The 24,631-nt window shown below is 38.7% G+C and overlaps 1 protein-coding gene across 1 annotated transcript in view; it reads right to left on the reverse strand.

The window, feature by feature from the left end:
- The window catches only part of Tlk2 (tousled like kinase 2), a 102,261-nt gene that overhangs the window by 48,684 nt on the left and 28,946 nt on the right, over positions 1–24,631 (reverse strand). The window contains 1 exon segment of the mRNA XM_038328175.1: positions 14,009–14,176. Coding sequence (XP_038184103.1) covers positions 14,009–14,176 — 168 coding nt within the window.

A 24,631-nucleotide genomic window follows, 5' to 3' on the forward strand; every position in this document is an offset into this window, starting at 1 on the left:
AAGGGGCAGGGAAAGAGACATTAGTCTAGCCAGTTAGTAAGTTCTAGGTTCGGTGAATCATTTAGCTTAAAGTGTTTGCTCAGTAGATGATAGTCATATCTAACACAGTATTAGGAACAGTAATAAAAATATAGAAATTATGGGAAGAGGTGGGCAGTGGTAGCACATGCCTTTAATCCCAGCAGCTAGGAGAGAGAGGTAGGAGGATCTCTTGGTTTGAAGCCAGTTTGGTCTACAAAGTGAGATCAAGGACAGTCAGGGCTATACAGAGAAACCTTATCTCAAAAATACCAAAAGAGAAAAAAAACAAAACAAGAAATTATGGAAAGAAATTGATATTTTCTTCCTCCTCCTCATCTTTCTCAGCCTCCTACTCCTTTTACATTAAAAAACAAAAAATTAAGGTAGAGAAGCAATTGAGGAACAATATCCAATGTCAATTTTTGGCCTCCACAAGCACCCACACATGTACATGTGTACACATACAAACATACACACAAATTCCTATAAATTGGTGACTGTTATTTTTATTTTACAGACAAGGAAACCTAGGTTACCAAGCTATTAATAAAGCCATTAGAACTGGGGGATGTGGGGCTGGAGAGATGGCTCAGTGGTTAAGAGCATTGCCTGCTTTTCCAAAGGTCCTGAGTTCAATTCCCAGCAACCACATGGTGGCTCACAACCATCTGTAATGAGGTCTGGTGCCCTCTTCTGGCCTTCAGGCATTCACGCAGACAGAATATTGTATACATAATAAAAATAAATAAATATAAAAAAAAAAAGAACTGGGGGATGTGTGCATCCACACTAATTGCTCTCAATAACAAGAGTAGACAGTGGTGGTGCACACCTTTAATCCCAGCACTTAGGTGGCAAAGGCAGGCAGATCTCTCAAGTTCAAGACCAGCCTGGTGAGTGAGTGAGTTCCAGGGCTTCCAGAGCATTCAGAGCTATGCAGAGAAACCCTGTCTTAAAAAAACAAAATAAATAAAATAAAATAAAAGTTTGATTAGTTCTAATTCACAGACACACTGAATGTAACAAAATCCCATTTTAGACAAAGTGGGTTTTTTGTTTGTTTTGGCTTTTTCGAGACAGGGTTTCTCTGTAGCTCTGGAGCCTATCCTAGAACTTGCTCTGTAGAACAGGCTGGCCTTGAACTCACAGATATCCACCTGTTTCTGCCTCCAGATTGCCAGGATTAAAGTATGTGCCACCAACGCCTGGCTTAAACAGTTTTTAAAACTTGGGAAGCAGAGGCAGCCAGATCTCAGTGAGTTTGAGGCCAGCAGCTGGCAGGACAGAAAAGTCCCTCTACATATGGCACCCAATGTGGGAAATGTCATCAAATAATCATTTTGTATACTGTGAAGATGCGATTTTTGCCCAGGCACCTTTCACCTTCTAACTGGTTTAAGAAAAGAATTGACCAAAAAAGAAAGGAAAGAAGGAAGGAAGGAAGGAAGGAAGGAAGGAAGGAAGGAAGGAAGGAAGGAAGGAAGAAAAAAGAGAAAAGAAAATAACTGACTGGCTGGTAACTAGGAGGCAAGACACAGAGAACACTGGGAAGAAGGGTTAAGTCTGAGAAGTTTTGATTGAGAGGCAGATGAAACGAGAGATAAACATGCTCTGCCATGTGGCAGAGAGTAGATAAGAAATACGGTTAACTTAAAATGTAAGAGTTAGCTAGTAACAACCCTGGGCTATTGGCTGAGCATTTAAAATTAACAGCAAGTAAGTCTCTGAGTAATTATTCTGGAGTGGCTGCTGAGACACAGAGAAACTCTGCTTACATGTGGCACCCAAACATTAGGCACCTACAGCCACATAAAACCTGTAAAACCTTTTTTAAAAAAGGTCTTAAACACACAAAAACTGAGCCAAACACAGCTTCCTACTCTCATGTCTCCCATGCAGGCTGCAGTGCCAAGGCACATCTCCCAGCAGCCCCCTGTGGGAGGAGCCAGGTGTCATGCACTAAGGTAAGCTGCACTGGCAGAGGCTGATATAGCAGCTCAAGATTCAATTTATGCAATTAAAAAACTAATACAGATGTTCAGTAAAGACAGATCTAGACAGAAAAAAACTCTAAACGGACTACAGTGTGTTTAAAAATATACACAGGCTTGGGAGAGAAAAGAAGAAAAAGGTGTATGTAGTCATAGATTTGAAAATAGTTTAAAAATAATGAAGTCCTTAAAAAGGAGTACTGCACGCGCAAACGCACATGCACACACACACACACACACACACTCATGCCACCACACAGAGATAGAAAACCACAGGGAGTCTGGATCCTATGTTATGTTATTATGTTGTATTTAAATTTTTTGACTGCTAATGAGTGGGTGATAACTGCTGAGACATTTGATTACAAAAACTGATAGATGAATCCAACCTAAATATTTAAAAAATATCTTAACTTCAAAACAGAAGTCAAAAGATGTATTGCTTTGGGGTAAAGATTAAGGTTTTATTTCCACAGGAGAGTCTGTGGATTCATTCGAGGTTTATATGGCTCAGGCTTGATCAGGGAAGAACCCCCTGAAAAATCCTCACAAACATAAAATGAAAAATCATCTTCAGCAACCCTGTAAACAATAGTCTATACTTGTTATAATACAGATACGTAAGTTACCTTTAAATGTTTATATATTTTCAGATAAAGTTGACCAATAAAAAGATAAGGCCCAGATGATTCAACATCTCAGAATACTTCCATTACAGTTACCGCACCAAGAACAGCTTCAAGACTGCTGACTGAGATGGTTCAGCCTCATAAACTATTAAGCCAAGACTTAACCATTATCCTAAATTTTCTCAGGTGCCCCCAAGCAATAGGAAGCAGTTTAGGAAAAAAAATGCCCACACTCCCAAAAGATGGTTATGAATGTTTGTTATCATCTAAGGGATTTGGTTACAAATTGTTATTGGTCATAGTCAGAAAAAAAACTAGACGAAGGAGTCAAGTTCAAAGATCTCTTTCTAAAGGAAAAAGGGGGATATGATATAGAAATGATGAGATAAAACCTAGATCACTGAACTGACTTTAATCCCCCCAAAAAACTATTAATCTCAAAATATTTTACATTAGTATGAATTTTGGTTTATTGATACAAATTAAAATTATTTTTGCCATACTGAATGTATGTTTCTATTCTTGTGTTTTGTATTCTTGTGGGGTATTATGCTTATGCAACTCATTTAATAATGTAATTTATAATTTAAAAGTACAGGTTAGTAAGTCATATATAATAATCAAACTTGTAGTCATATTAGGTATGTTTTCAAGGTAAAAAAGATAGATTTAAATAGGTGTCTTCAAACACTTCAAGGACCTACAAAATATGACATTTAATCTGTTTAATAACCTAAATCTTTTCATGACAGTGAGACACGTGTGCTCTTGGCAGCACCAATTTACTTCAAAAGAAGATGGGCACTGAAGAACCTCTGTTTGGAGTTTCCTTTCTTTATGGCAAAAGCTAGGCATCTGGGTAAAAAACTGCCCTTGCCTAAATTGCTGACAGTATACTCTCCAAACTGGACTAGTAGGATGTAAAATAAACAACTGCCAAACTTTGCCAACACAAGGTAGGACAATCCTTCAAAATTCCCTGCTTTTCAGAAAAATCTGCCAGATATAATAGGCCTATAGGCCAAGTTGGATGCCCCAACATTACAAAAGAACTTTGAGCCTGTCTAGGCAGTCTGATGTCCCTGTCATTAGGTAATATTTCACTCTTCTGGGGGTCTTTGATGGAGTTAAAGACTAAATAATTAGACTTAAAGTTTTCCTTAGTTATGATAAAAGGTAAATTAGGTATAAAATTTTAGATTGACAAAGATAAATAATAGCACATTTTCTTTATATTTGTTAAATACAAATGGAATGGATATTGAAACTGTAATTCTTGATAACTTATTTTGTTGTATATACTTTTACTATGTTAGAGTTAAAACCTCCCTCTTTAGTAAGAAAAAAGGGAATTGCTATGGAACAATCTTTTTGCACAATATGAATATGCATTACTCCCATTGGTTAATAAAGATCTGACTTGCTGGTAGCTAGGCAGGATTTTCAGGGCAGAAGAATGCTGGGAAGAAGGTGGAGTTAGAGGAGACACCATGAAGTAGGCAGGATAGGAAGTACGTACAGGAGGCAAACAAGCCTCAGGGAAGCACGTAGATTAATAGAAACGGGCCAATTTAAGTTATAGGAGCTAGCTAAAAGCAAGCTTAAGCTTGGTCAACATAATTAAGTCTCTGTGTGGTTATTTGGGGAGTGGCTGCCAGGACACAGAGAAACTCCGTCAACAATAACCAAACGGATAAGTGACAGAAGGGAAAAGGGAAAATGGGTATTGGACTTTTTGTTCTAAATTAAGAATTTCTGTACTCCAGAAGACGCCATGTGGGCCAGAGGTGGACTGAGCAGTATGACCTGTATGCATGAGGGAGTTCTGGGTTCAGTTAAGAGCACCAAAGAAAGAAGAGGACACTGGTGAGAAGGCAGCGTGACAGCCCAGAGAAAAGACAGGTCTCTGATAAGAGTCTCCAACTAGATTATGTACAGAACCCTTATGTTTCTTTTTTAAAAAATATTTTGTTTGTTTGTTTGTTTGTTTATTATGTATGCATTTTTCTGCCTGCATGTATGCCTATAAGCCAGAAGAGGGCACCAGATCTCACCATGTGGCTGTTGGGAGTTACTCAGGACCTCTGGGAAAACAGCAGTGCTTTTAACCTCTGAACCATCTCTCCAGCCCCAGAACCCTTGTATTTCAACAATAAAGATAACCTAATTTTAAAGGGAAGGGGAGCAATGGAGGGCTGGTGGGATGTTTCATTGGGCAAAGGTGCTTGCCACCAAGGCTGAATATGTAAGTTCCATCCTCAAAATAAACACAGTAGAAGAGACTAGAATTCCCTAAACTGTCTCCCACGTGTACAAACTCCCACACACCCCCACAAATAAATATTTTTAAAGAGCAATGGAATCCAATACATATTTGTCCAAAGATGCATAAATGACTAATAACCAAATAAAGCACAGTATTTGTTATTTATGAGATGTAAACGAAAACCTCAATGAAATATTTTACACTTAGAAGGATAGCTAAGAAAAAAAGTTAACAAGTACTGATAACAAGTACGTAGAAAAGTAAAATATCTTACTGACAGGAATGTGAAATGGTCCACCTGTTGTGGGAAAGTCTGTCAGTTCCTCCAAAGTATTTACCAAATGACCCAGTGATCTCACCCCTTAGCATATACTTAAGGAAATGAAAACAAGCTACCTATACAGAAGCAACTTCTAAATGAATGCTTATAACAATATAATTTCTAAGAGCCAAAAACTAGAAACAATCCAAATCCACATCAGCTACTCAAAGAATAAATAAGCTAATGTCAACAGGACACCAAAAATGATAGTTACAATTACTAATGGTCATCCATGAAAAGTCATAAAGCCAGGACTGGAAATAGAGTTCAACTGTATAGCATATGCTTAGCATGTGCCAAGACTTGGGGTTAATCCCAGCACACACATACATGCACACATGATAATACAATAAAAATAAATTCACTAGGCTATTACAATTCCTCAGTATGCTGAGGCAAGAGGCCATGAATTCCAGACCAGCTTGATCTAAATTTATAGTTATAGAAGGGAATACTAAGCCAATTTCCTACCTTAAAAAATTAAATGTTTATTTTAAAAATTAAAGCTTAAGAGATGGTTCAGCAGTATGCTCTTCCAGAGAGTGAGAACTGGGTTCTCAGCACCCACATTGGGCAACTTATTACCACTTGTAACTCCAGCTTCAGGACACTTGACACCTCTAGCCTCCAGGGACCTGTACGCATACATACATACCCCACATATACACATATATATAATTCAAAATAAAGATAAATCTTTACAAAAACTAAAATGGAGCACTGAAGGGTTTGGTTCAATTGGTAAAGTGCTCACTTAATTCAGATGCCTAGAAATCACTAAACAGCCAGTCTAGCCAATTGCAAAACTCTATGTTCAGAGACCCTGTCTCAAAAAAATAAAGTGGAAAGTTAAATAGTAAAACATCCAATGTTTACTTCTGGCCTCCATATGCACTTATACTTTTTATACATATGCACAAACATATACATATACCACATACACAAAACTATACAATTTAAAAAATAAAATTGGCAACTAAAACTTGTTGAGTACATATAAAACCCTAATTTAGATTCCTAGTATTAAAAAAAATTGAACTTTAAGGATATCTGGGTAAGCCAGGAATAGTGCTGCACACCTATAAATGCAGCACTTAGGAAGGGGAAGATTGGGAGTTCAAGGTCACCTTTGGCTGTGTAGTGAGTTCCAAGGTCTAAGCTCATGAGCCTGAGCTACACGATAACCTTTTCAAAAAAATTTAAGAAAATACATTTTGGTCTTTGCCCAAAGGTCGACTACAGCTCTAGGTGCATGTAGCACCAACGCAGGAAGGGCGGTGGGGGGGGGGGGGGGGAGGTAAACTAAAGTAAATCACTCCAAGCGAGATTATGTTGAGAGCTGAAGACTGACCCAAGCCTCGTGTATGCTAGGTCTGAACACGGCCACATCCCCAGCCACCAGCATTTCTATATTAGATTCAAGGTTATCAAGAGACCAAACTGCTCAAACTGCACTGAAGCAAGAAGACGAAAGACAACAGTGAAACACGTGAACAGGAAGTCTGCCCTTGGAGCCTGGGAAAATGACAAGGCATGAGGGAGCACAGACCAACGAAAGCACGGTGGATGTGGGAATACAACACTGGACTAGTTTTTTTTTTTTTGGTTTTTTTGTTTTTTGTTTTTGTTTTTCGAGACAGGGTTTCTCTGCAGCTTTTTTTAGAGCCTGTCCTGGAACTAGCTCTTGTAGACCAGGCTGGCCTTGAACTCACAGAGATCCGCCTGCCTCTGCCTCCCGAGTGCTGGGATTAAAGGCGTGCGCCACCACCGCCCGGCACTGGACTAGTTTTGACACTGAAAGCAGAGCAACATTCCTTGAAACATTCGATTAGCTTGTGAGTATAAGCATATAGATACCAGGAAACTCACCCAGCATTGATTAAGTGTAGACAAATATTGAAAATACTGTACTGCTTGCCAAGACCACAATAGAAAGTTCTTGAAGTGGAATACTACATATTCATCTGTAAAGTGTAATACATGAGATCCACATCTAAAAACAAAAGACACCAGAAACAATGGGCAGGGGAACCCTCGGGTTGAAGAATGAAGAGTACAGCACAACTTTCGTGAGTTAAATGTTCATTAATGGACTTCGTTGGTGATGGATACACACACATATGTATGATGACGAGACACATTAGAATGAGCTGTAGTCAGCTCAGCCTCAATGATGACGGCCTATGCAGGACAAGTGGCCTCACAGAGCTTACAGGCAATACAGTGTTCCTCCAGAGAAGCGTGGACTCAGTGCACCCTCCTCAAATAAACAGGTGATGGAGGCAGGCTCCAGTCCTCTGATGAGTTCTGTCCACATCAGAGTCCGAGCTTCATGGTCAGTCATAGACTTCATGTCCATGTCAAGCTTCTGTACATTCACATACTTGTAGGTGGCTGCCACTGAACTGCTATGGAGGCTTCAGCCATTGAGACAGCCTGTGGCCATGGACTGGGCCAAGGCCTGGGGCAGTATGGATGATGTCAAATGGTACATCCTGAGATGTAGCAGCTCCTTCTCTGGCCCAGGTATGGGTCAGTTGGGGGACCACATTAATATCTCTTGAAAACTAGAAATAAATATTTGATGCTACTGGCTGATTCTCAGTTGTGACATATGGTTATCTTGTCTTATTGTTTTGCACTTTTTGCTATTTTTACAATTTCTCGGAGTGAATTTTCCAGAAATGGTAGTAAAGATGGAAATTCTGCATGTACAGAAATGTTACAGAAGTTTGCTGTTGATTTCTATAGGAAATATTTCCAAAAAATCAATAATAAGAAGTTATATTTTGTACTTTATAATAGGAAATTATCTATTTTATTAAAATTTATATCTATGTATTCTGCATGTATTACCTGCATGCCAAAAGACAGCATCAGATCCTATAGATGGCTGTGAATCACTATTGTGCTTTCTGGGAACTGAACTCAAGGACCTCTGGAATAGCAGCCAGTACTCTTAACCCTTGAGTCATCTCTCCAAGTCCCCTGTTTTATTAAAATTTAAAATGATACCAGGTGGTGGTGGTGCATGCCTCTAATCCCAGCACTGGAGGCAGAGGCAGATGGCTGGCTCTATGAGTTTGAGGCCAGTCTGGTCTAGAGAGCGAGTTTCAGGACAGCCAGGGCCACACAGAGAAACCCTGTCTCAAAGGAAATAACAAAAATGGCAAGAAGGAGAAGGGTAGTGTGGTATTGGATTCCTCAGTGACGTGTGTGGCATAAAAAAATGAGGAGGGAGAGAGGAAAAAAAACCACCTAGGTGCAGCAGTTGTACTCCATGTCTGCACACACACATACAAGCACGTCTACACATGAACAAATTTTTTTACAGAGCAAACACATACATAGTCTTAAAAGAGCTTTCAAATAAACAATAGCTTGGTGTTAAGAATTTTAAAAGGAGAGAGTGCTTGCATAGCAAGCATGAAGATGAAGTTAAGTGGAACATGTCTGCAACCCCATTGCTAGGGGCAGAAACAGGTGGATACTGGAGGCTCACAGGATCAGTCTTGTGAGAGACCCTGCCTCAAAAACAAACAAAAATTAAAAAAACAAAGTAGTCAAGAAAGACTTTCCCACATCAACCTCAGCCTTTCATATACTCATATGGACATGCATACATATACAGACAAAGAATAAAGTAGTATTTAATCAACGGAAACATATCCATCAACTAAAACTGTTTCTCTAGGTGAAGTCAATAAAATCATTAGACTTCTGCAATGCCCAACAATGAAACATCGCAATATTGTATATTCCCTAGTTGTTTCAAGTCTTACTATACAACAGAAGAGACTCAGCTAAAGCTAAAATGACAAAGTTATACAAATAATGTAAGAGCATCTGAAAAGGCTGAGCGAATGATATGATTATATTAAATGTATTCTTCATAACAGGGAAAATGGACCTTTTTAAAGACTCATTACAGGGCTGGAGAGCTGGCTTGTTGGTTAAGTCCTCTGCTCTTCCACAGGACCTGGGTTCAATTCCTAGCACCCAGATGGCAGCCCACAATCATCTTAAACTCCATTTCCAGAGGAACCAATGCCCTCTTATGTCTGCTGCAGGCACTGCATGTATGTGGTACACAGATATACATGCAGGCAAAACACACGAAATATAAATACATCTTTACTTGGAGGTAGTGGCACACACCTTTAATCCCAGCACTTGGGAGACAGTAGCAGGTAGCTCTTTGAGTCTGAGGCCAGCCTGGTGTATAGAGTGGGCTCCAGGACAGAAACTTGTCTTGAAAAAGAACCAAAATAAGTAAGTAAATAAAGATTGATTATATAAGACACATTATTTGAAGCAGAAGTGAAAATCTAAACACAATCCAGAAAATAAAAAATACAATCTGTCAGCAGTGGCTACCTCCTCAGGGAGCTTAAAAGAAAGACTTGCATTTCCCCCACTAATTTAAGTCTTGTGAATTGTGCAAATGTAGTATTTTTACAATTTAGAAGATTATATACTTCCAGAGGATCCAAGTTGAATTCCCAGCGCCTACATGGCAGCTCACAACTGTAATTCCAGTTCCAGGAGATTGACACCTTCCCATCAATGCACATAAAATAAAGTTTAAAAAAAATCCCTCTTTGGGTTTGGAATATTGTTCAGTGAACAAGTGTTTGCCTAACAAGATGAGGCATAGACAGGTATGGCAGTACAGACCTTAAGTCCAAGAGGGAGAAGCAGGTGGATCTCTGTGAGAAACCAGACTGGTCTATTTAGTGAGTTTCAAAACAGCAAGAACTATATGATAAACCCTATGTCAACAGCCCCCCAAAATGTCACCCAAAAAGATGAGGCATGATTCAATTCCAAGCAACACAAAAAACAAAAGATGAACTCTTGATTTTCTGTCATCTGTTATTTTTACAAACATGTAGTTTTCACTGTTAGGATAAATACAATTTCTCTTATTAACTGTATAGCATCCCAACATATGAATGTATTATAATTCATTTAACCAATCTGTTATGAAGAATCAACAGTTCTGACCTGACAGCTTACATTCTAGGGAAGAATGAGTTATTCAGAGTATATTACACTACAGCTAAGGTAATGATGTGCCTAAGGAGTAAACCAACGCAGGGCCCAAGAGTTGTAGTCAGGCTGGGTCTCTCTAGAAGAGTTCATTTAAACAGAGATCAGAAAACTAAGAGAACAGGAGACACACCTATGTCTTAGGAAAGAATGTTAAAGCAAGAGCAAGTATAAGCCAGGTATAGTGGTGCAGAACTAAAAATCTATCACTCCAGAGGTGGAGGCAGGAGGATCAGGAATTCAAAGCTAGTCTTGGCTACATAGTAAGTTTAAAGCTAACCTGTTGAAAAGAGACACTAAAAAGAAATCCCACACTATCTCAGAATTGAATAAATAAAGGGCTATTTATTTAGGAATAGACTCACAGATCACAGTCCTCTGTTTGAACGGGGAATCCAGCAGCCTGAAGAGAGGGAGCACGCTTTACAATGGCATTTATAGTATAAAAGGCCACGCCCAAGTGGGTGGGTAACTTAAAGGCTCCTAGCTGAAGGTTTTTCCTACAGCAACCTGAGATATGTAAGACTGTTTTACAACCATACTCCACCCCAAAGTGCAAAAGCTTTAAAGAACAAAGCCAGTAGTACTTGAAAAATAATGCAATAAAAAAGCATTAATAAAGTCTTATAAAAATACACATGACCTGGCTAGAAAAGCAGAGAATAGCAAGAGATGGGGGAGGGGGCAAGCAAGCCATGCAGGGCCATTTTAAGGACTTTTAAAACAGAGATACCACATATGGACTTGGATTTCAATACTACCTCTATTTGCCACTGAGAAAAATTAAAAGGAACACACAGAAACAGGAGTCAGGACAAAGTCTCAGTGGGAGATACAGACTTCAGCTACAGTGGAAGTGTGGACAGAATTAAGTAGAGGAATTCAGAGCATATTCTGCAAGTAAAATCAGTACGATTTAGTGCTCTGGATGTCAGGTAAAATATAAAGAGATAAAAATAAACATTTTTAGCCAGTAATAGAGGAAAAAGCAGACAATTCTGAGATTTGTCAAACTGTAGAAGAGATAAGTGCTGGGTGGAGAATCAGAATGATGAGTTCAGCTGTGGACACTGACATCTGATACACTCACTGGACAGAAAAAGGAGACGACTGGAGCAGCTGACTGTACAGGTCTGGAATTCAGGGCAGAGATCTACAGACAGAAACTTAAAAATCTTCTGTATACAGGTGACAGGTTTTAATGACAAACTAGATGAGCTCACATGTAAAAAGCCGGCATAGTAGCACACATTGGTATTTATAATCCAAGCAGTGAGGGGTAAGTGGAGACGGACATCTCACTAGCCAACAAGTCTACCCAATTGATAAATTCAGTGAAAGTTTTTATCTCACTTAGTAGAGTGGAGCTACTCTAAGGTTGACCTCTGGTCTCTATATATGCATCCATACATGAACATATGTCCCACACATACAAAAGAAAAAAGGACAGGAAAGTCAGATCTACAATAAAAATCTAATAGAGATCTTTGAATGATAGACAGTGGAATTGAATTACACACACACACACTACCACCGAGTGACTGCATTCTCACAGCAAGGATTTTATGTTACCCTCTAGCCCTCTACAGCCCTGGCCATCAGCTGCATGACAGACTTCTTAATCAGACTGCCTTGATGATATGGAATACTTTCTTAGCACTATTGGAACTTTGCCTCAAGAATAGAAAAATACTAATTTTTTTTTTCAGAGTTGTTTAATCATCCAAGGAATGAGAACCCTTTTCTGTAGAGACAGTATAGCTTATCCTAGGGAGACTTAGGAAACACATGTGACCTAAAGATCGGATAAGCTAAAGATTGGAACAATGACTCATAAGATATTGTATTCCTTTCCTCTCCTAGAACTTCCAAGCAAGCTTTCAAGAAGTAGTTTATCATTTATGTAATTTATGATTCCCTGATCCAAATTTTTAAATTATTTTTATTTCCTTTCCTTAAGACACTCAACAGGGCTGCAGAGATGGCTCTATGGTTAAGAGCACTCACTGGCTGCACCCACACTGAGTAGGTCACAACCATCTGCAATACTTATTTCTGGCCCCATGATTACCAGGCATGTATGTGGTATATACACGTAGCATTCACATGGTACACAAATAACACAGAGGCAAAACATTTATAACTTAAAACAAAAACAAACAAACAAAAGATACTGTACACTTCCACTACCTTTCCAAATAAAGTTGCATGTGGGTTAACAGCTGTGATATATATATACTCCACAAAACAGAGAATCAGGGATTTTTACTACAGAAAACGGACATGAGGCAAAAATGGGATTGATGGTAACTTCTTTTGAGAGACAGGGTGGTCTTGCTCAATATTCCACAGGAAGCACACACCTGTAACTTCAGCACACAAAAGGCTAAAGCAGGATTGCCTCAAGTTTGAGGCCAGCCAGGGCTACTATGTGAGAGCCTGTCTAAAAAAAAAAAAAAAAAAAAAAAAAAGGAAGGAAGGAGAAAATAGGGTCATTTTGTACATTTATACCTTCCTTGGCAAAAAACAGGCAGTTGACAAGACACAGAAACTAAGAAAAATAGAAAGTTTTGATTCAAATTACATTATGGCAAATTACAAGAAACCAAGATTTTATAGCATTTGAATTCCTCTTTATGTCTCTTTTTCTCTCTTCTAGAGACAGGGTTCTCATGTAGCCCAGGCTAGCCTCAAACTTACTATACAGTCAAGGGTAACCTTCAACTTGTGGTTCTCTTGCTTCTACCTCTCTGGCACTGTGACTATGCCCAATTTTATATGGTGCTGGGAACTAAACCTGGGCATCATGGATGCCAGACAAACACTCTATCAACTTAATATCAGTCTAAATACATATTCTTTAAAAAGAGAAAAAGGGGCTGGATAGATGGCTAAGCAGTTAAGAGCACTTGATGCTCTTTAGAAGACCTGAGTTTAATTCCCAGGACACACACCAGATAGGCTGCAAGGGATCTGATGCATCCCTCCCTGTTGGGCTCTGTGTACACCAGAACACATGTACACATACACATATGGAGACACACACATATATTCATAGGCGAAGTTGAAATGAGTAAATAGAACATTCCTTTTACAAAGTGAGAAGGCGGGTGAGTAGACAGCCCACATATACAGGGATGCCCTCTTCAGAAGAGTGCCTGCCTACAGAATAAAATACTCAAATACTAGTTTGCACAAGTGTTAGGTGGAGATTGGTGCTTTCTAGTTAGATGAAATTTTGTCTGAATGGAATCTGCATTCTCTTTACTTTTTTGTCAACCTAAAATCACATTTTCCTTCCCACTGTACACTCAAGCCTTTGATAAGAGCAGCCTCTCCTGAGAGCTTCAGCCACAGGGACTAGGTGAAGTACTGCTTTAAGAAGTGATGAAGAAGAGCTGGAGACTGCTCAGCAGCTGAAGAGCTGGACTGCTCTTTAGAGGACTCAAATGTAGTTCTTAGTCCTCATGATGGACGGCTCACAACCACCTAGAACTCAAATTCCAGGGGATCTGACATTCTCTCTGGACTCTGGGTACTCGCTCACAGATGTATACCCACCAACAGGCACACACATAATTTAAAAAGCATATCTAAAAAAAAATTAAATTGAAAGTATTTTAAACAATTAAAGAACAAAAAACATCATCTTCTCTATTAAAATAATCCAGCTTCATCAAGAAATCCCAAAGAGTAAACATTTTTAAACATGCAGCCTTCTACTCACAGAGACGAAGGTGAAGCAGAGGCCAGCTCCCCGTGGTGCTAACTGCTCTGTGTCAAGGCGAGGTTTTGCTAGCATCACTGACATGAGGGTTGGCAGAGCAGACTGCTCTTCTGAGGCCTCCTTCACAGCACTGCCATCTAAACCATACAGGGGCTGTTCTACTCGACGCTGGAAAACAGTAAAGAAAACACACAAATGACGTGAGAAAGATGACCAGAATGCTTACAAAACATGCAACAAGTTAGAATGGGTATCATAAAGATGGATGATTCAAAACACAAAACAGCTCTGAAAACAGACTAAAACAACGTGGCCACTGCACTGTTCAAACCTGAGCAGACACCTTACTCAGACGATGAAAAAATATTCTAATAATTCAATTTACATAACAATGAAGATGACTTTGTATTGTTCAGTAAGCCACCTTCACAATACTCTCAAACCTTACACAGGATATGTTTTTCCCATCCTATAAGTAAACAAAGAACTAAAATAACTGCTGCGTGGCTTTGTAGACACTTTATTACACTTTATTGCACTCTGAATTCTATTCTCAGGATCTAAGCTAAATGCAAGCAGAGCAAGCATAGGATAGTAAAGGAGAAACATGCCACAAGTATATATGGTTTATGCCAGAAATTCATGGTTAAACATTAGCAAATCTTAACTAATTCATTCATTACACTGATGATAGAAGAAAAAAATAGATTCTTTTGGATCATAAAATCAATCTGTACATTGTCAGGCAATGTTTAAAAAAAAAAAAACCAGAAGTATCCCATTTTAATACCTAAACGAATATTTTCTTGAAAATCACTAAAAATATTAGTAGAGACCCTTCATTAAAGTTGGGAAAAGGGAAGAGTAACACACATAATACAGAAAATTTAGTCAATATGATATAAACACTGGAAGATATTTAAAAGTGTCATTTTGGATGACATAATTATTCACAAAGGAAACCAAACAAATCAGTCAAAAAACTTCAGTAAGAGAGACAAATAAAAGACGGTTCAAAAAAAAAGGCAACAGCATAGCTACACATCAATTGTCAATTACCATCAGCAAGTAATAGAAGAAAACCACATTCAAAATAATAAAACATCAAAAAAACATGTAAAATACTGACTCTGAAAAAAGGAAACAGTTTCACAGATGAATATAAAACAATCTAAGCTGGTCCAATGACCCATGCCTTTAATCTCAGCACTGGGAAGCTGAGGCAAGCAAATCTCTGTGAGTTCACAGCCAGTCTGGTCTATATAGTAAGTTCCAGGTTAGCCAAGGTATATGGATCCTGTCTCAAAAAACAAGCAAAAGACAATCTAAATGATGGTGTCCTAGTTCCTGAATTCACAATGCACCAATTCCAATTTTCTCTAAAAACAGTAGAGTTTTTATTTATCTTGCTCTATGCCTTGGAGGGGAGGGATAAATTCTCACTGGCTTTTAGGTTATATTAAGGGCTTACATAAAAATAAGTCACATAATTTTTAATAAAGAATATTAGGAAAACCTCACTAGATACCAAAATTTACAACAAAACCTGTTTCCTAGCGACATTCCTGTAATCCCAACACTTGTAACAATACAGCATAAGGATCATTGAATTCAGTTAGCTTGAATTCAGTTAGCTTGAGTTATACGGGTGATGACTTGTCTCAAAAAAATTACCTATTTACTACTCATTTATAATATTTTTTAAAGTTTCATCAGCAAAAACAATGAACTCAGAAACAAATCCACATAATATGGATACATAATTTGTGATTAAAGCATATTTCACAGTAAAGGGAATGTATTTGTAGGACTGGCACACTATTTTTGAAGTTATCTGGAAAAGAGAGACAGTAACTTCCTATTTTCTATTACATATAAAAACTGTAACAAGAAACATAGCAAATGCTGCTGTAAGCAGTGAAAAAGACTTTTACATCAGAGGACACAGCATGCATGTGTGCTTTTACAAAAGTATCAATGAATAATTTAGAATGTATAAAATAATAAGAGAAAAGACACATTGTTGAATGGAAAGACAACATAAACTTATATTACAAATTTGCAAACACATTTACAACATACATGACACTGAGGTAGGAATCTTTTAATATCCTCCTACCTAAGAATAAGAAAAAGCAAATAGTCCTATAGATCAGCAAAAGACACAGAAACTCATTATGAGAGTAACTGAAACAGCCATTCAACATATGAAAAATGTTTAATATCCCTAGTTAAAAAAATCAAAGTTAAATCAAGGTATTTTTTTCTCACTGGAAAGACTGTAGTAACAAAATTCAACAGTAGATGGCTATGCCAAAATTAAGAAACTCAAACTGCTAATATTCCTCTAGAACTTTACATAAATATATATTTACACACACACACACACACACACACACACACACACACACACACACACACACACACACACACACGATCTCCTTATATAGTCCTGGCTATCCTAGAACTTGCTATAAAAACCAAGTTGGTCACAAATTCTCAGAGATCTCCTGGATCTCTGCTTCCCAAGTGCTAGGACTACAGGAATGCACCACCAATGCCTGATCTTTTTAATTCCAATACTTGGAAAGCAGAGGCAGGTGGATTTTTGTGAGTTCAATGTCAGTCTGGTCTACAGAGAGTTGCAGGACAGTCAGGGTTGTTACACAGAGAAATCCTATCTCGAAACTTACCTGTTAAAAGAAATTAAATGCAACATTTCTTATAAAATACAAATAGTTATAGGACATTGAATAAATACAACTGGAATAAGAAAAACTAGTATTCATATATCGTAGAGTATTGTAGAGTCTAAAAACACCAACTGCCTTTTGGGGGGATGGTGCTGCACATGTTTAAGTATATCTCCAGTTGTTGGGTTTTTTTTTGTGGTGGGGTCTTAGACAAGGACTAACTGCTACAACTTTGTCTGTCCTGGTGTTTACTATATGGTCCAGGCTGGCCTCTAATTCAAAGATCCACCTGCCTCTGTCTACCGAGTGCACCAGCACCCCAGATCACTTTTATGTTTTCTTTGAGACAGAGTTTCACTAAATGGGGTACACAGGTCATCAGCTTGCTCTATAGCCAGAGTGGGCCTGGAACTTACAATGTTGTCTCGGCCCCCAGAGAAGCTGAACTGCCAGGCCCCAGTTCTAGAAAGGGTTGTTTTGGTAAGGGACTTTACAATACAATTTGTGTGTGTACGTACACACACACACACGCACGCACGCACACACGCACGCACGCACGCTTTACCAGGAACAATTTCTAAGTTATAATAGCATGTATTTTAATCCACATCTAATTTTATCTTACTCCGACTTTTAAACAAATTTTTAGATTTATTGTGTATATATATATATATGAATGTTTTTTGTCTGCATACTTGTATGTGCATAAATACATGCCTGTTGGGTCCCCTGGAGTTATAGGGCTACAGATGATTGTGAGCCCGTGTGAGGGCTAGAAATTAAACCTGGGTTTTCTGTAAGAGCAACAAGTACTCTTAACTGCTGCATCATCTCTCCAGTCCTTTAATTTTTATGACAGGGTCTGGTTATTTAACCTCAAACACTGACCCTCTTTGCTTCAACTTCACAAGTACTGGCGACCACAGCTGCACACAATGCCTGGCTATTTAACTATTCCTTATAGAAAGTAAAAGTAAACAAATTTATCAAATGCTAATGACAAATAAATTTAGCCTTCTAATCTGTAAGTAACTAGTCCTCCTCAAGACCAACAACACTCCTACCCTACCACTACAGCAGCTTGGGCTGGTGCTCTTGAATACTGTGATATGGGTGTCACTATAGCATGCTTACCAAGTCAACCATCCTGCCCTCCACTCAAAAAAGACTTGCCAGGGTCTAAAGTCTTTAAAGCGTTCTGGATAAAGGCAGGCTAAAATGCTTGGATAAATCTTCCTTCAGAAAGCAAATTTAAAGACACGCCACAGACAATGGGCACAGCTAAGTGCGCTATAGAAACGCACACAGACAAGGCTATGGGTGCACATTTCATCCACACCAAGGTCCTGGCCAGACCAGTAAGGGATGAATAGTGAGACCTTGTATCAAAACAGAGATTTTTTAAGAGGGCAAGATAAATAACATAAAAACTTCAAAGATTTGATAAAACATATACAATCTGCTAGGACAAAATCTAAGAGCACATCACGAGTAATAACAAAGTCATATGCGGCCTCAAGGATCCTTGCAGACACTCATTTCCCATCTCCAAAGCGCCATGATATCAAGCAGCCACTGAACCAAAGCTCACCCAGGCAGAAAACACAACAAGAAGCACACTCTCCATTTCCATGGCAAGGTGGCCTCCAATGCACTCAACTACGGTCTTAAGAGTGAACCAAGAGAAAACTTTCTTCCCTTCACCCTCAAGTGGCTGCAAGGAAGTTGCCTTAGCAATGCAGGAGATCAGGACTTAGAAATGTTAAGACAATCCAAATCAATTTTTTGAAAGCTGAAACAACAAAACAAACCAGAATAAACCAACCAAACAAATATAGGCCTTAAATTTGATAAAAGTTGAATCAGAAAGGTAAACTTTCTAAGAACTAAGAAGCAAATAAAAATTCTTCCTTGGGAATGGAAAGATGGCTCAGGGAGGGGTTAAAAGCGCTGGCTGCTCTTCCAGAAGTCCTGAGTTCAATTCCCAGCAACCACATGGTGGCTCACAACCATCTGTACTGAGATCTGGTGCCCTCTTCTGGCCTGTAGGCAGAACACTGTATACATAATAAATAAATAAATCTAAGCAATCTACAGATTCAATGCAATGCCCATAAAAATCCCAGCAAAATTCTTCTAAGACCTCAAAAGAACAGTACTCAACTTCATATGGAAAAGCAAAAGACCCAGGATAGCCAAAACAATCCTGAACAATAAAAGAACTTCTGGAGGCATCACAATCCCTGACTTCAAACTACTACAGAGCTACAGTACTGAAAACAGCCTGTATTGGCATAAGAACAGACAGGAGGACCAATGGAACCGAATAGAAGACCCGGATATCAATCCACACATCTTAGAACACATGATCTTTGATAAAGAAGCAAAAAATATCAAATGGAAAAAAAGAAAGCATATTTAACAAGTGGTGCTGGCATAACTGGATATCAACATGTAGAAGAATAAAAATAAACCCATTATCTATCACCATGCACAAAACTCAAGTCTAAATGGATCAAGACCTCAAGATAAAGCCAGCCACACTAAACTTTATAGAAGATAAAGTGGGAAGTACACTTGAACGCATTTGCACAGGGAACCATTTCCTAAGTATAACCCCAGCAGCCAGACACTGAGAGAAACAATTAATAAATGGGACTTCCTGAAACTGAAAAGCTCTGTAAAGCAAAGGACATGGTCAACAAGACAAAACGACAGCCTACACTAACCCCACATCAGACAGAGGTCTGATCTCCAAAATATACAAAGAACTCAAGAAATTGGACACCAAAAGATCACATAATACAATAAAAAAAAAAAAAAAAAGGAGTACAGACCTAAACAGAGAACTCTCAAAAGAGGAATCTAAAATGACTAAAAGACACTTAAGGAAATGTTCAACATCCTTAGTCATCAGAGAAATGCAAACCAAAACAACTCTGAGATTCCATCTTATACCTGTAAGAATGGCCAAAATCAGTAACACTGACAAATGCTGGAGAGGTTGTAGGGAAAAGGGAACACTTCTGCATTGCTGGTGGGAATGCAAGCTGGTACAACCCCTTTAGATGTCAGTGTGGCGATTTTTCAGAAAATTAGGAAACAACCTTCCTCAAGACCCAGTAATAACACTTTTGGGTAAATATCCAAAGGATGCTCAATAGTGCTACAAGGACATGTGCTCGACTATGTTCATAGCAGCTTTGTTTGTCAGAGCCAGAACCTGGAACAACCTAAATGCCCCTCGACCAAAAAATGGATAAAGAAAATATGGTACATTTAAACAATGGAGTATTACACGGCAGAAAAAAATAACGACATCTTGAATTTTGCAGAAAAATGGAGGGGAGAGGTAAGGAAGGGAGCAGAGAAAAATGTAGAGCTCAATAAAAATCAATTAAAAAAAAGAACCAAAGAGAAAAAGGAAAACTAACCTATTAAAACTAAATAAATAATTCTTAAAAAATTCTTCCTCAAAGAACAACTGTATCTTCACAGCCATAAATAATTTTCATTAACACTGAGTACCTCACAAGAAAACTAAGTAAAATGAAAGAAAACCACAAAAAGTAAGAAAATCAATGGCAGAAACAAATTGATGAAAACCTCAAATGCTAGTATAAGTTAACAGACTATAAAATCATGTACAAGATATAGAGAAAATAAGAGTTCATGGTAAAATACTTGCTGAGAAAGGCCTGTGGTTCAACCCCCAGAATCACAGTAAAGATTTTCAAAAATAAAAGGGGCTGGAGAGACGTCTCAGCAGTTAAGAGCATTTGTTGCTCTTGCAGAGGACTCAGAGTCAGTTTCCAGTACCTACATTATGGCTTACCACCATCCATAACCCGAGTGCCAAGGGACTGGACAACCTCTTCTGACATGGGCCACAAGGTACACACAGGGTTCACACACATATACATGGGCAAAACATTCATACACATAAAAATTTTAAATCTTGGGGGCTGGAGAGATGGCTCAGAGGTTAAGAGCACTGCCTGCTCTTCCAAAGGTCCTGAGTTCAACTCCCAGCAACCACATGGTGGCTCACAACCATCTGTAATGGGGTCTGGTGCCCTCTTCTGGCCTGCAGAAATACACACAGACAGAATATTGTATACATAATAAATAAATATTTTTTAAAAATTAAATCTTTAATAAATAAAAAGAATGACTAAAGAAAGCTTGAAAGAAAAAAAAAAAAACAGCAGAGCCTTAAAAAAAAAAAAGCAGTAGCATGCTCAGGATAGAGATAGTTCACAGTAGAGCATTTGCTTAGTGTGCAGCATGGTCCTGGTGCTGAGCCCAAGACCTCAAAGAGACAAACAGAAGCAGTAACAAAAATTAAGAATTCAATACAGCTAACAGCAAAAGAGAGACAATGAAACAATCTGGAACTGAGCAGCAAAAAGAAATAATCTACAAAGATGCATAAACAGACAAAAGAATAAACAGTATGAAGTCAAGTGGCAAGAGAGATAATGCAGAACAGCACAGAGCAGGGATGATAGACAATAACTATTCACAACTAAAGAAGCACACCAACCCACAGATTCCAAAACCCCAGAGTCAAGACCAAGAAGAAAAAAATGTAAGAAAACACATGTTGAAACTTCAAAAAACCAAAAGCACAGCCACAGAGAGCTGGGGATATAGCTCCGTGGTAGAGCACTTGCCTAGCATGCATGAGATCGTGGGTTCAATCCCAGCATAATGAAAAATAAAAGTGAATAAAAGGCAGGCACAGAGCCAAGCATGGTGGCAAATAGCTAGAATCCTAGAATATGGGAGAAGCAGGAGGATCAGCAATTGAAGTTCATCCTAAGACTATATAGCTAGTTCAAGGTCAGCCTGGGCCACATGACATACTGTTTCAATCAATTAATCAATAGCCACATAAATAAATAAATGAATGAACAAACAAATGAAATATAGTGGTTTCTTTAAAAGAAAGATTTATATAATACATGAAGAAAAACTCCAACCACATTATACTGGCCAAGAAATATATTAACAAAAAGTTGATTGTATATAAGCAGAAATATTTAGACCACATAATGGTTTGGATATGCTAAAATCAGACAGACCACATTTACAGAAAAGAGCCTTGAATTGGTTCAGGAGTGAAGAGTACTGGCTGCTCTTCCAGAGGACCTGAGTTTGATTCCAAGCAATACACAGCAGTTCACAACTATCTGTAACTCCAGGCCAAGGAATCAGACACCCTCTTCTAGACTCTGCAGAACAGCACACAGTGGTATACAAAAATAAACACAGGCCAAACACCCATACAAATAAAACTGTTTTTGAATAGCTGCAAGGAAATAAAGATATCTAATACATAGGCAAAGTTTAACATAAATACATGAAGAAACAGACAACTACAATCATAATGAGAAATACCTATACTTAACTGATAAAATAAAGAATCAAATTTAGAGCCTGGTGCATACCAAGCAATGTTCTTTTTCCTTTCCTTTTTTTTTCTGGGACAGGATTTCTCTGAGTAGCCCTGGCTGTGTTGGAACTCTCTGGGTATACAACTGCAATGGCTATGGGAGAGTATCCTGAAATATGGGTATCTAATTGGGTGGTGCTGGGGCACACACAGAAAGGAAGGAAGGAAGGAAGGAAGGAAGGAAGGAAGGAAGGAAGGAAGGAAGGAAGGAAGGAAGGAAGGAAGGAAGGAAGGAAGGGAGAGAGAGAGAGAGGGAGGGAGGGAGGGAGGGAGGGAGGGAGGGAGGGAGAGAATAAAAAAACCCAAACAAATTTAAAAAAATCAAGACAAAAGAATTATTTATTGAAAGGGGGAAACACAAAATGACACTTTATTTATCAACTCTTCCTTTTCAACAATTTTGAGAAGCCATTGGGTCCCATGTATTTTTGGATGCTAGAGACTGAAAAATTGAACAAGATATCTCTTGTATGTCAAGTAAAAGGAATGGTTTAAAATAACTTTAGTTTTATATAATAAAACACTAACAGATGGAAATAGCAATGAACAAGATAATACAGCAAGGTGTCTTCTCTCACAAGGTTAATATTTTAGCAGGAGGAGGTGGGTAATGAGCTAATGGTTAAAAATTAGAACACAGAAACTGTCAAATAAAAATATACTAATATTAAGGCCGAGGAGAAGGCCCAGTTGGTAAAATGCTTGAGCCGCAAGCATGAAGACCTGAGGTGGATCTCCAGATCCCACTTCAAAAACAGCCAGGCATGATGGCACATGCTTTTAATCCCAGGATTCAGGAGGCAAAAGTGTGTGTGAGGCCAGCCTGGTCCATATAATGAGACAGTGTCTCACCAGCTCCCTAAAGAGAAAGAAAGGAACACAAAAGACAAAAGTGAAGGGGCAGGGAGAGAAAGGCATAAGACACTTGAAGCCAAGCTTCACCTTCTGAAGCCATCGGAGAGAAGGACAGAACCAACTCCCACAAGTTGTCCTCACGTTCTGTGATGTGCCTGCATGTGTGCACAGCTGAGCGTGCATGCCTGTGTGTGTAAAAATGGCCATGGCGGCACACACGTGTAATTCCAACACTGGATATATGGGGACAGAGGGATCGCTGTCAACCAGTCTAGCATACTTGGCAAGTTCCAGCCCAGTGAGTGATCATGTCTCAAAACAGATGAATGGCACATGAGGAATGACATACATCCAAGACTGCCTCCTGGCCTTCACATGTATGTACACACACGGAAAAGTAGGTGTACCCTCACACACAGAGAGAAAATAGAAAACTGTACTACTACACACTAAAAACAATGAATGATCTACAATAAGCAAGACAAGATGAATAAATCTCACAAAGGTAATACTGAAAAAAGTAGGCAAACACAACAATTCATATTGTATGACTCCTCTTACGGAGAACAGCTATGCCTGTGGAGAGAAAGGAACACAATGGTGATATTTTAAGACTAGTAATGGTTGGTTCCTTATGCTGCTACAATTTGTCAAAACTATGGACTACTGCATTTGTACTCTTATAAAAATAGAAATCAGTTAAAAAAATTAAGGATATAACAAACTTTGTGGATGGAGGTGAAAGAAGGAAGTAGAGGGAGAGAAACTGAGAGACAGAGCAACAGAGACAGGGTGGAGCAATGGCTAAATGGGCAGAAGGACTTGCCACGCAAGTGTGATGACCTGAATTCAAATCCCAATACCCTCAAAAATGCTGTGCATGGCTAAGGAGCTTCTGTCATCCCAGTACTCCTATAGAGATGAAAAGCAGGGACAGACTATCCAGAAGCTCAGGTCAGATAACCTGTACATGTAGTGCTGGTGAGATCCTATCTCAAACAACCTGCAGTCTGTGGCAACTGCACACCTACATTCATGAGTACATGCATGTGTACACGTATGCATGCACACATACATGTATACATGCATATCACACACACACGCGCGCACACACATACACAGAAATTAAAGCAAGATTGGAGACAGAGTGACCATGTGTGAGGAAATGCTATTTTAGAGAAGCTGGGCAGGGGAGACTACTCTGTTAAGGTCATTTTTGAGCAACATCCTGTTGAAGAAGTTGCTGGTATCTGCCAAAGAATAGTTCTAGAAAAGAGAATAATGATACAAAGGCCCTGTGTAGAAGAATGCTTCACAGTGCTCAAGAAAACCTGCACGACTGCAGTTGCAGGTGAGACAGGTAGGCAGGAACAAAGAGCAGGCAGGAGCTATTAGGCCATGTAGCAACTTTATTACAGAAAACCATTCAGTTTTGCCGAGGATTTGGCAGAGTAAACCTTTACTTATTAAACTGCTTTAGCTACAAAACTACATTAGGTAAAGTTAAAGCCATACTGTAGACTGAACCCAGGGCCTTGAAAATTCTAGGTAAGCGCTCTACTATAAAGTTGCATTCCAACTTCTTTAAAAAAAACAAAAACAAAAACAAAAAAAAAA

This window comes from Arvicola amphibius, chromosome 4 (genome assembly GCF_903992535.2).
Source record: "Arvicola amphibius chromosome 4, mArvAmp1.2, whole genome shotgun sequence".
NCBI lineage: Eukaryota > Metazoa > Chordata > Mammalia > Rodentia > Cricetidae > Arvicola > Arvicola amphibius.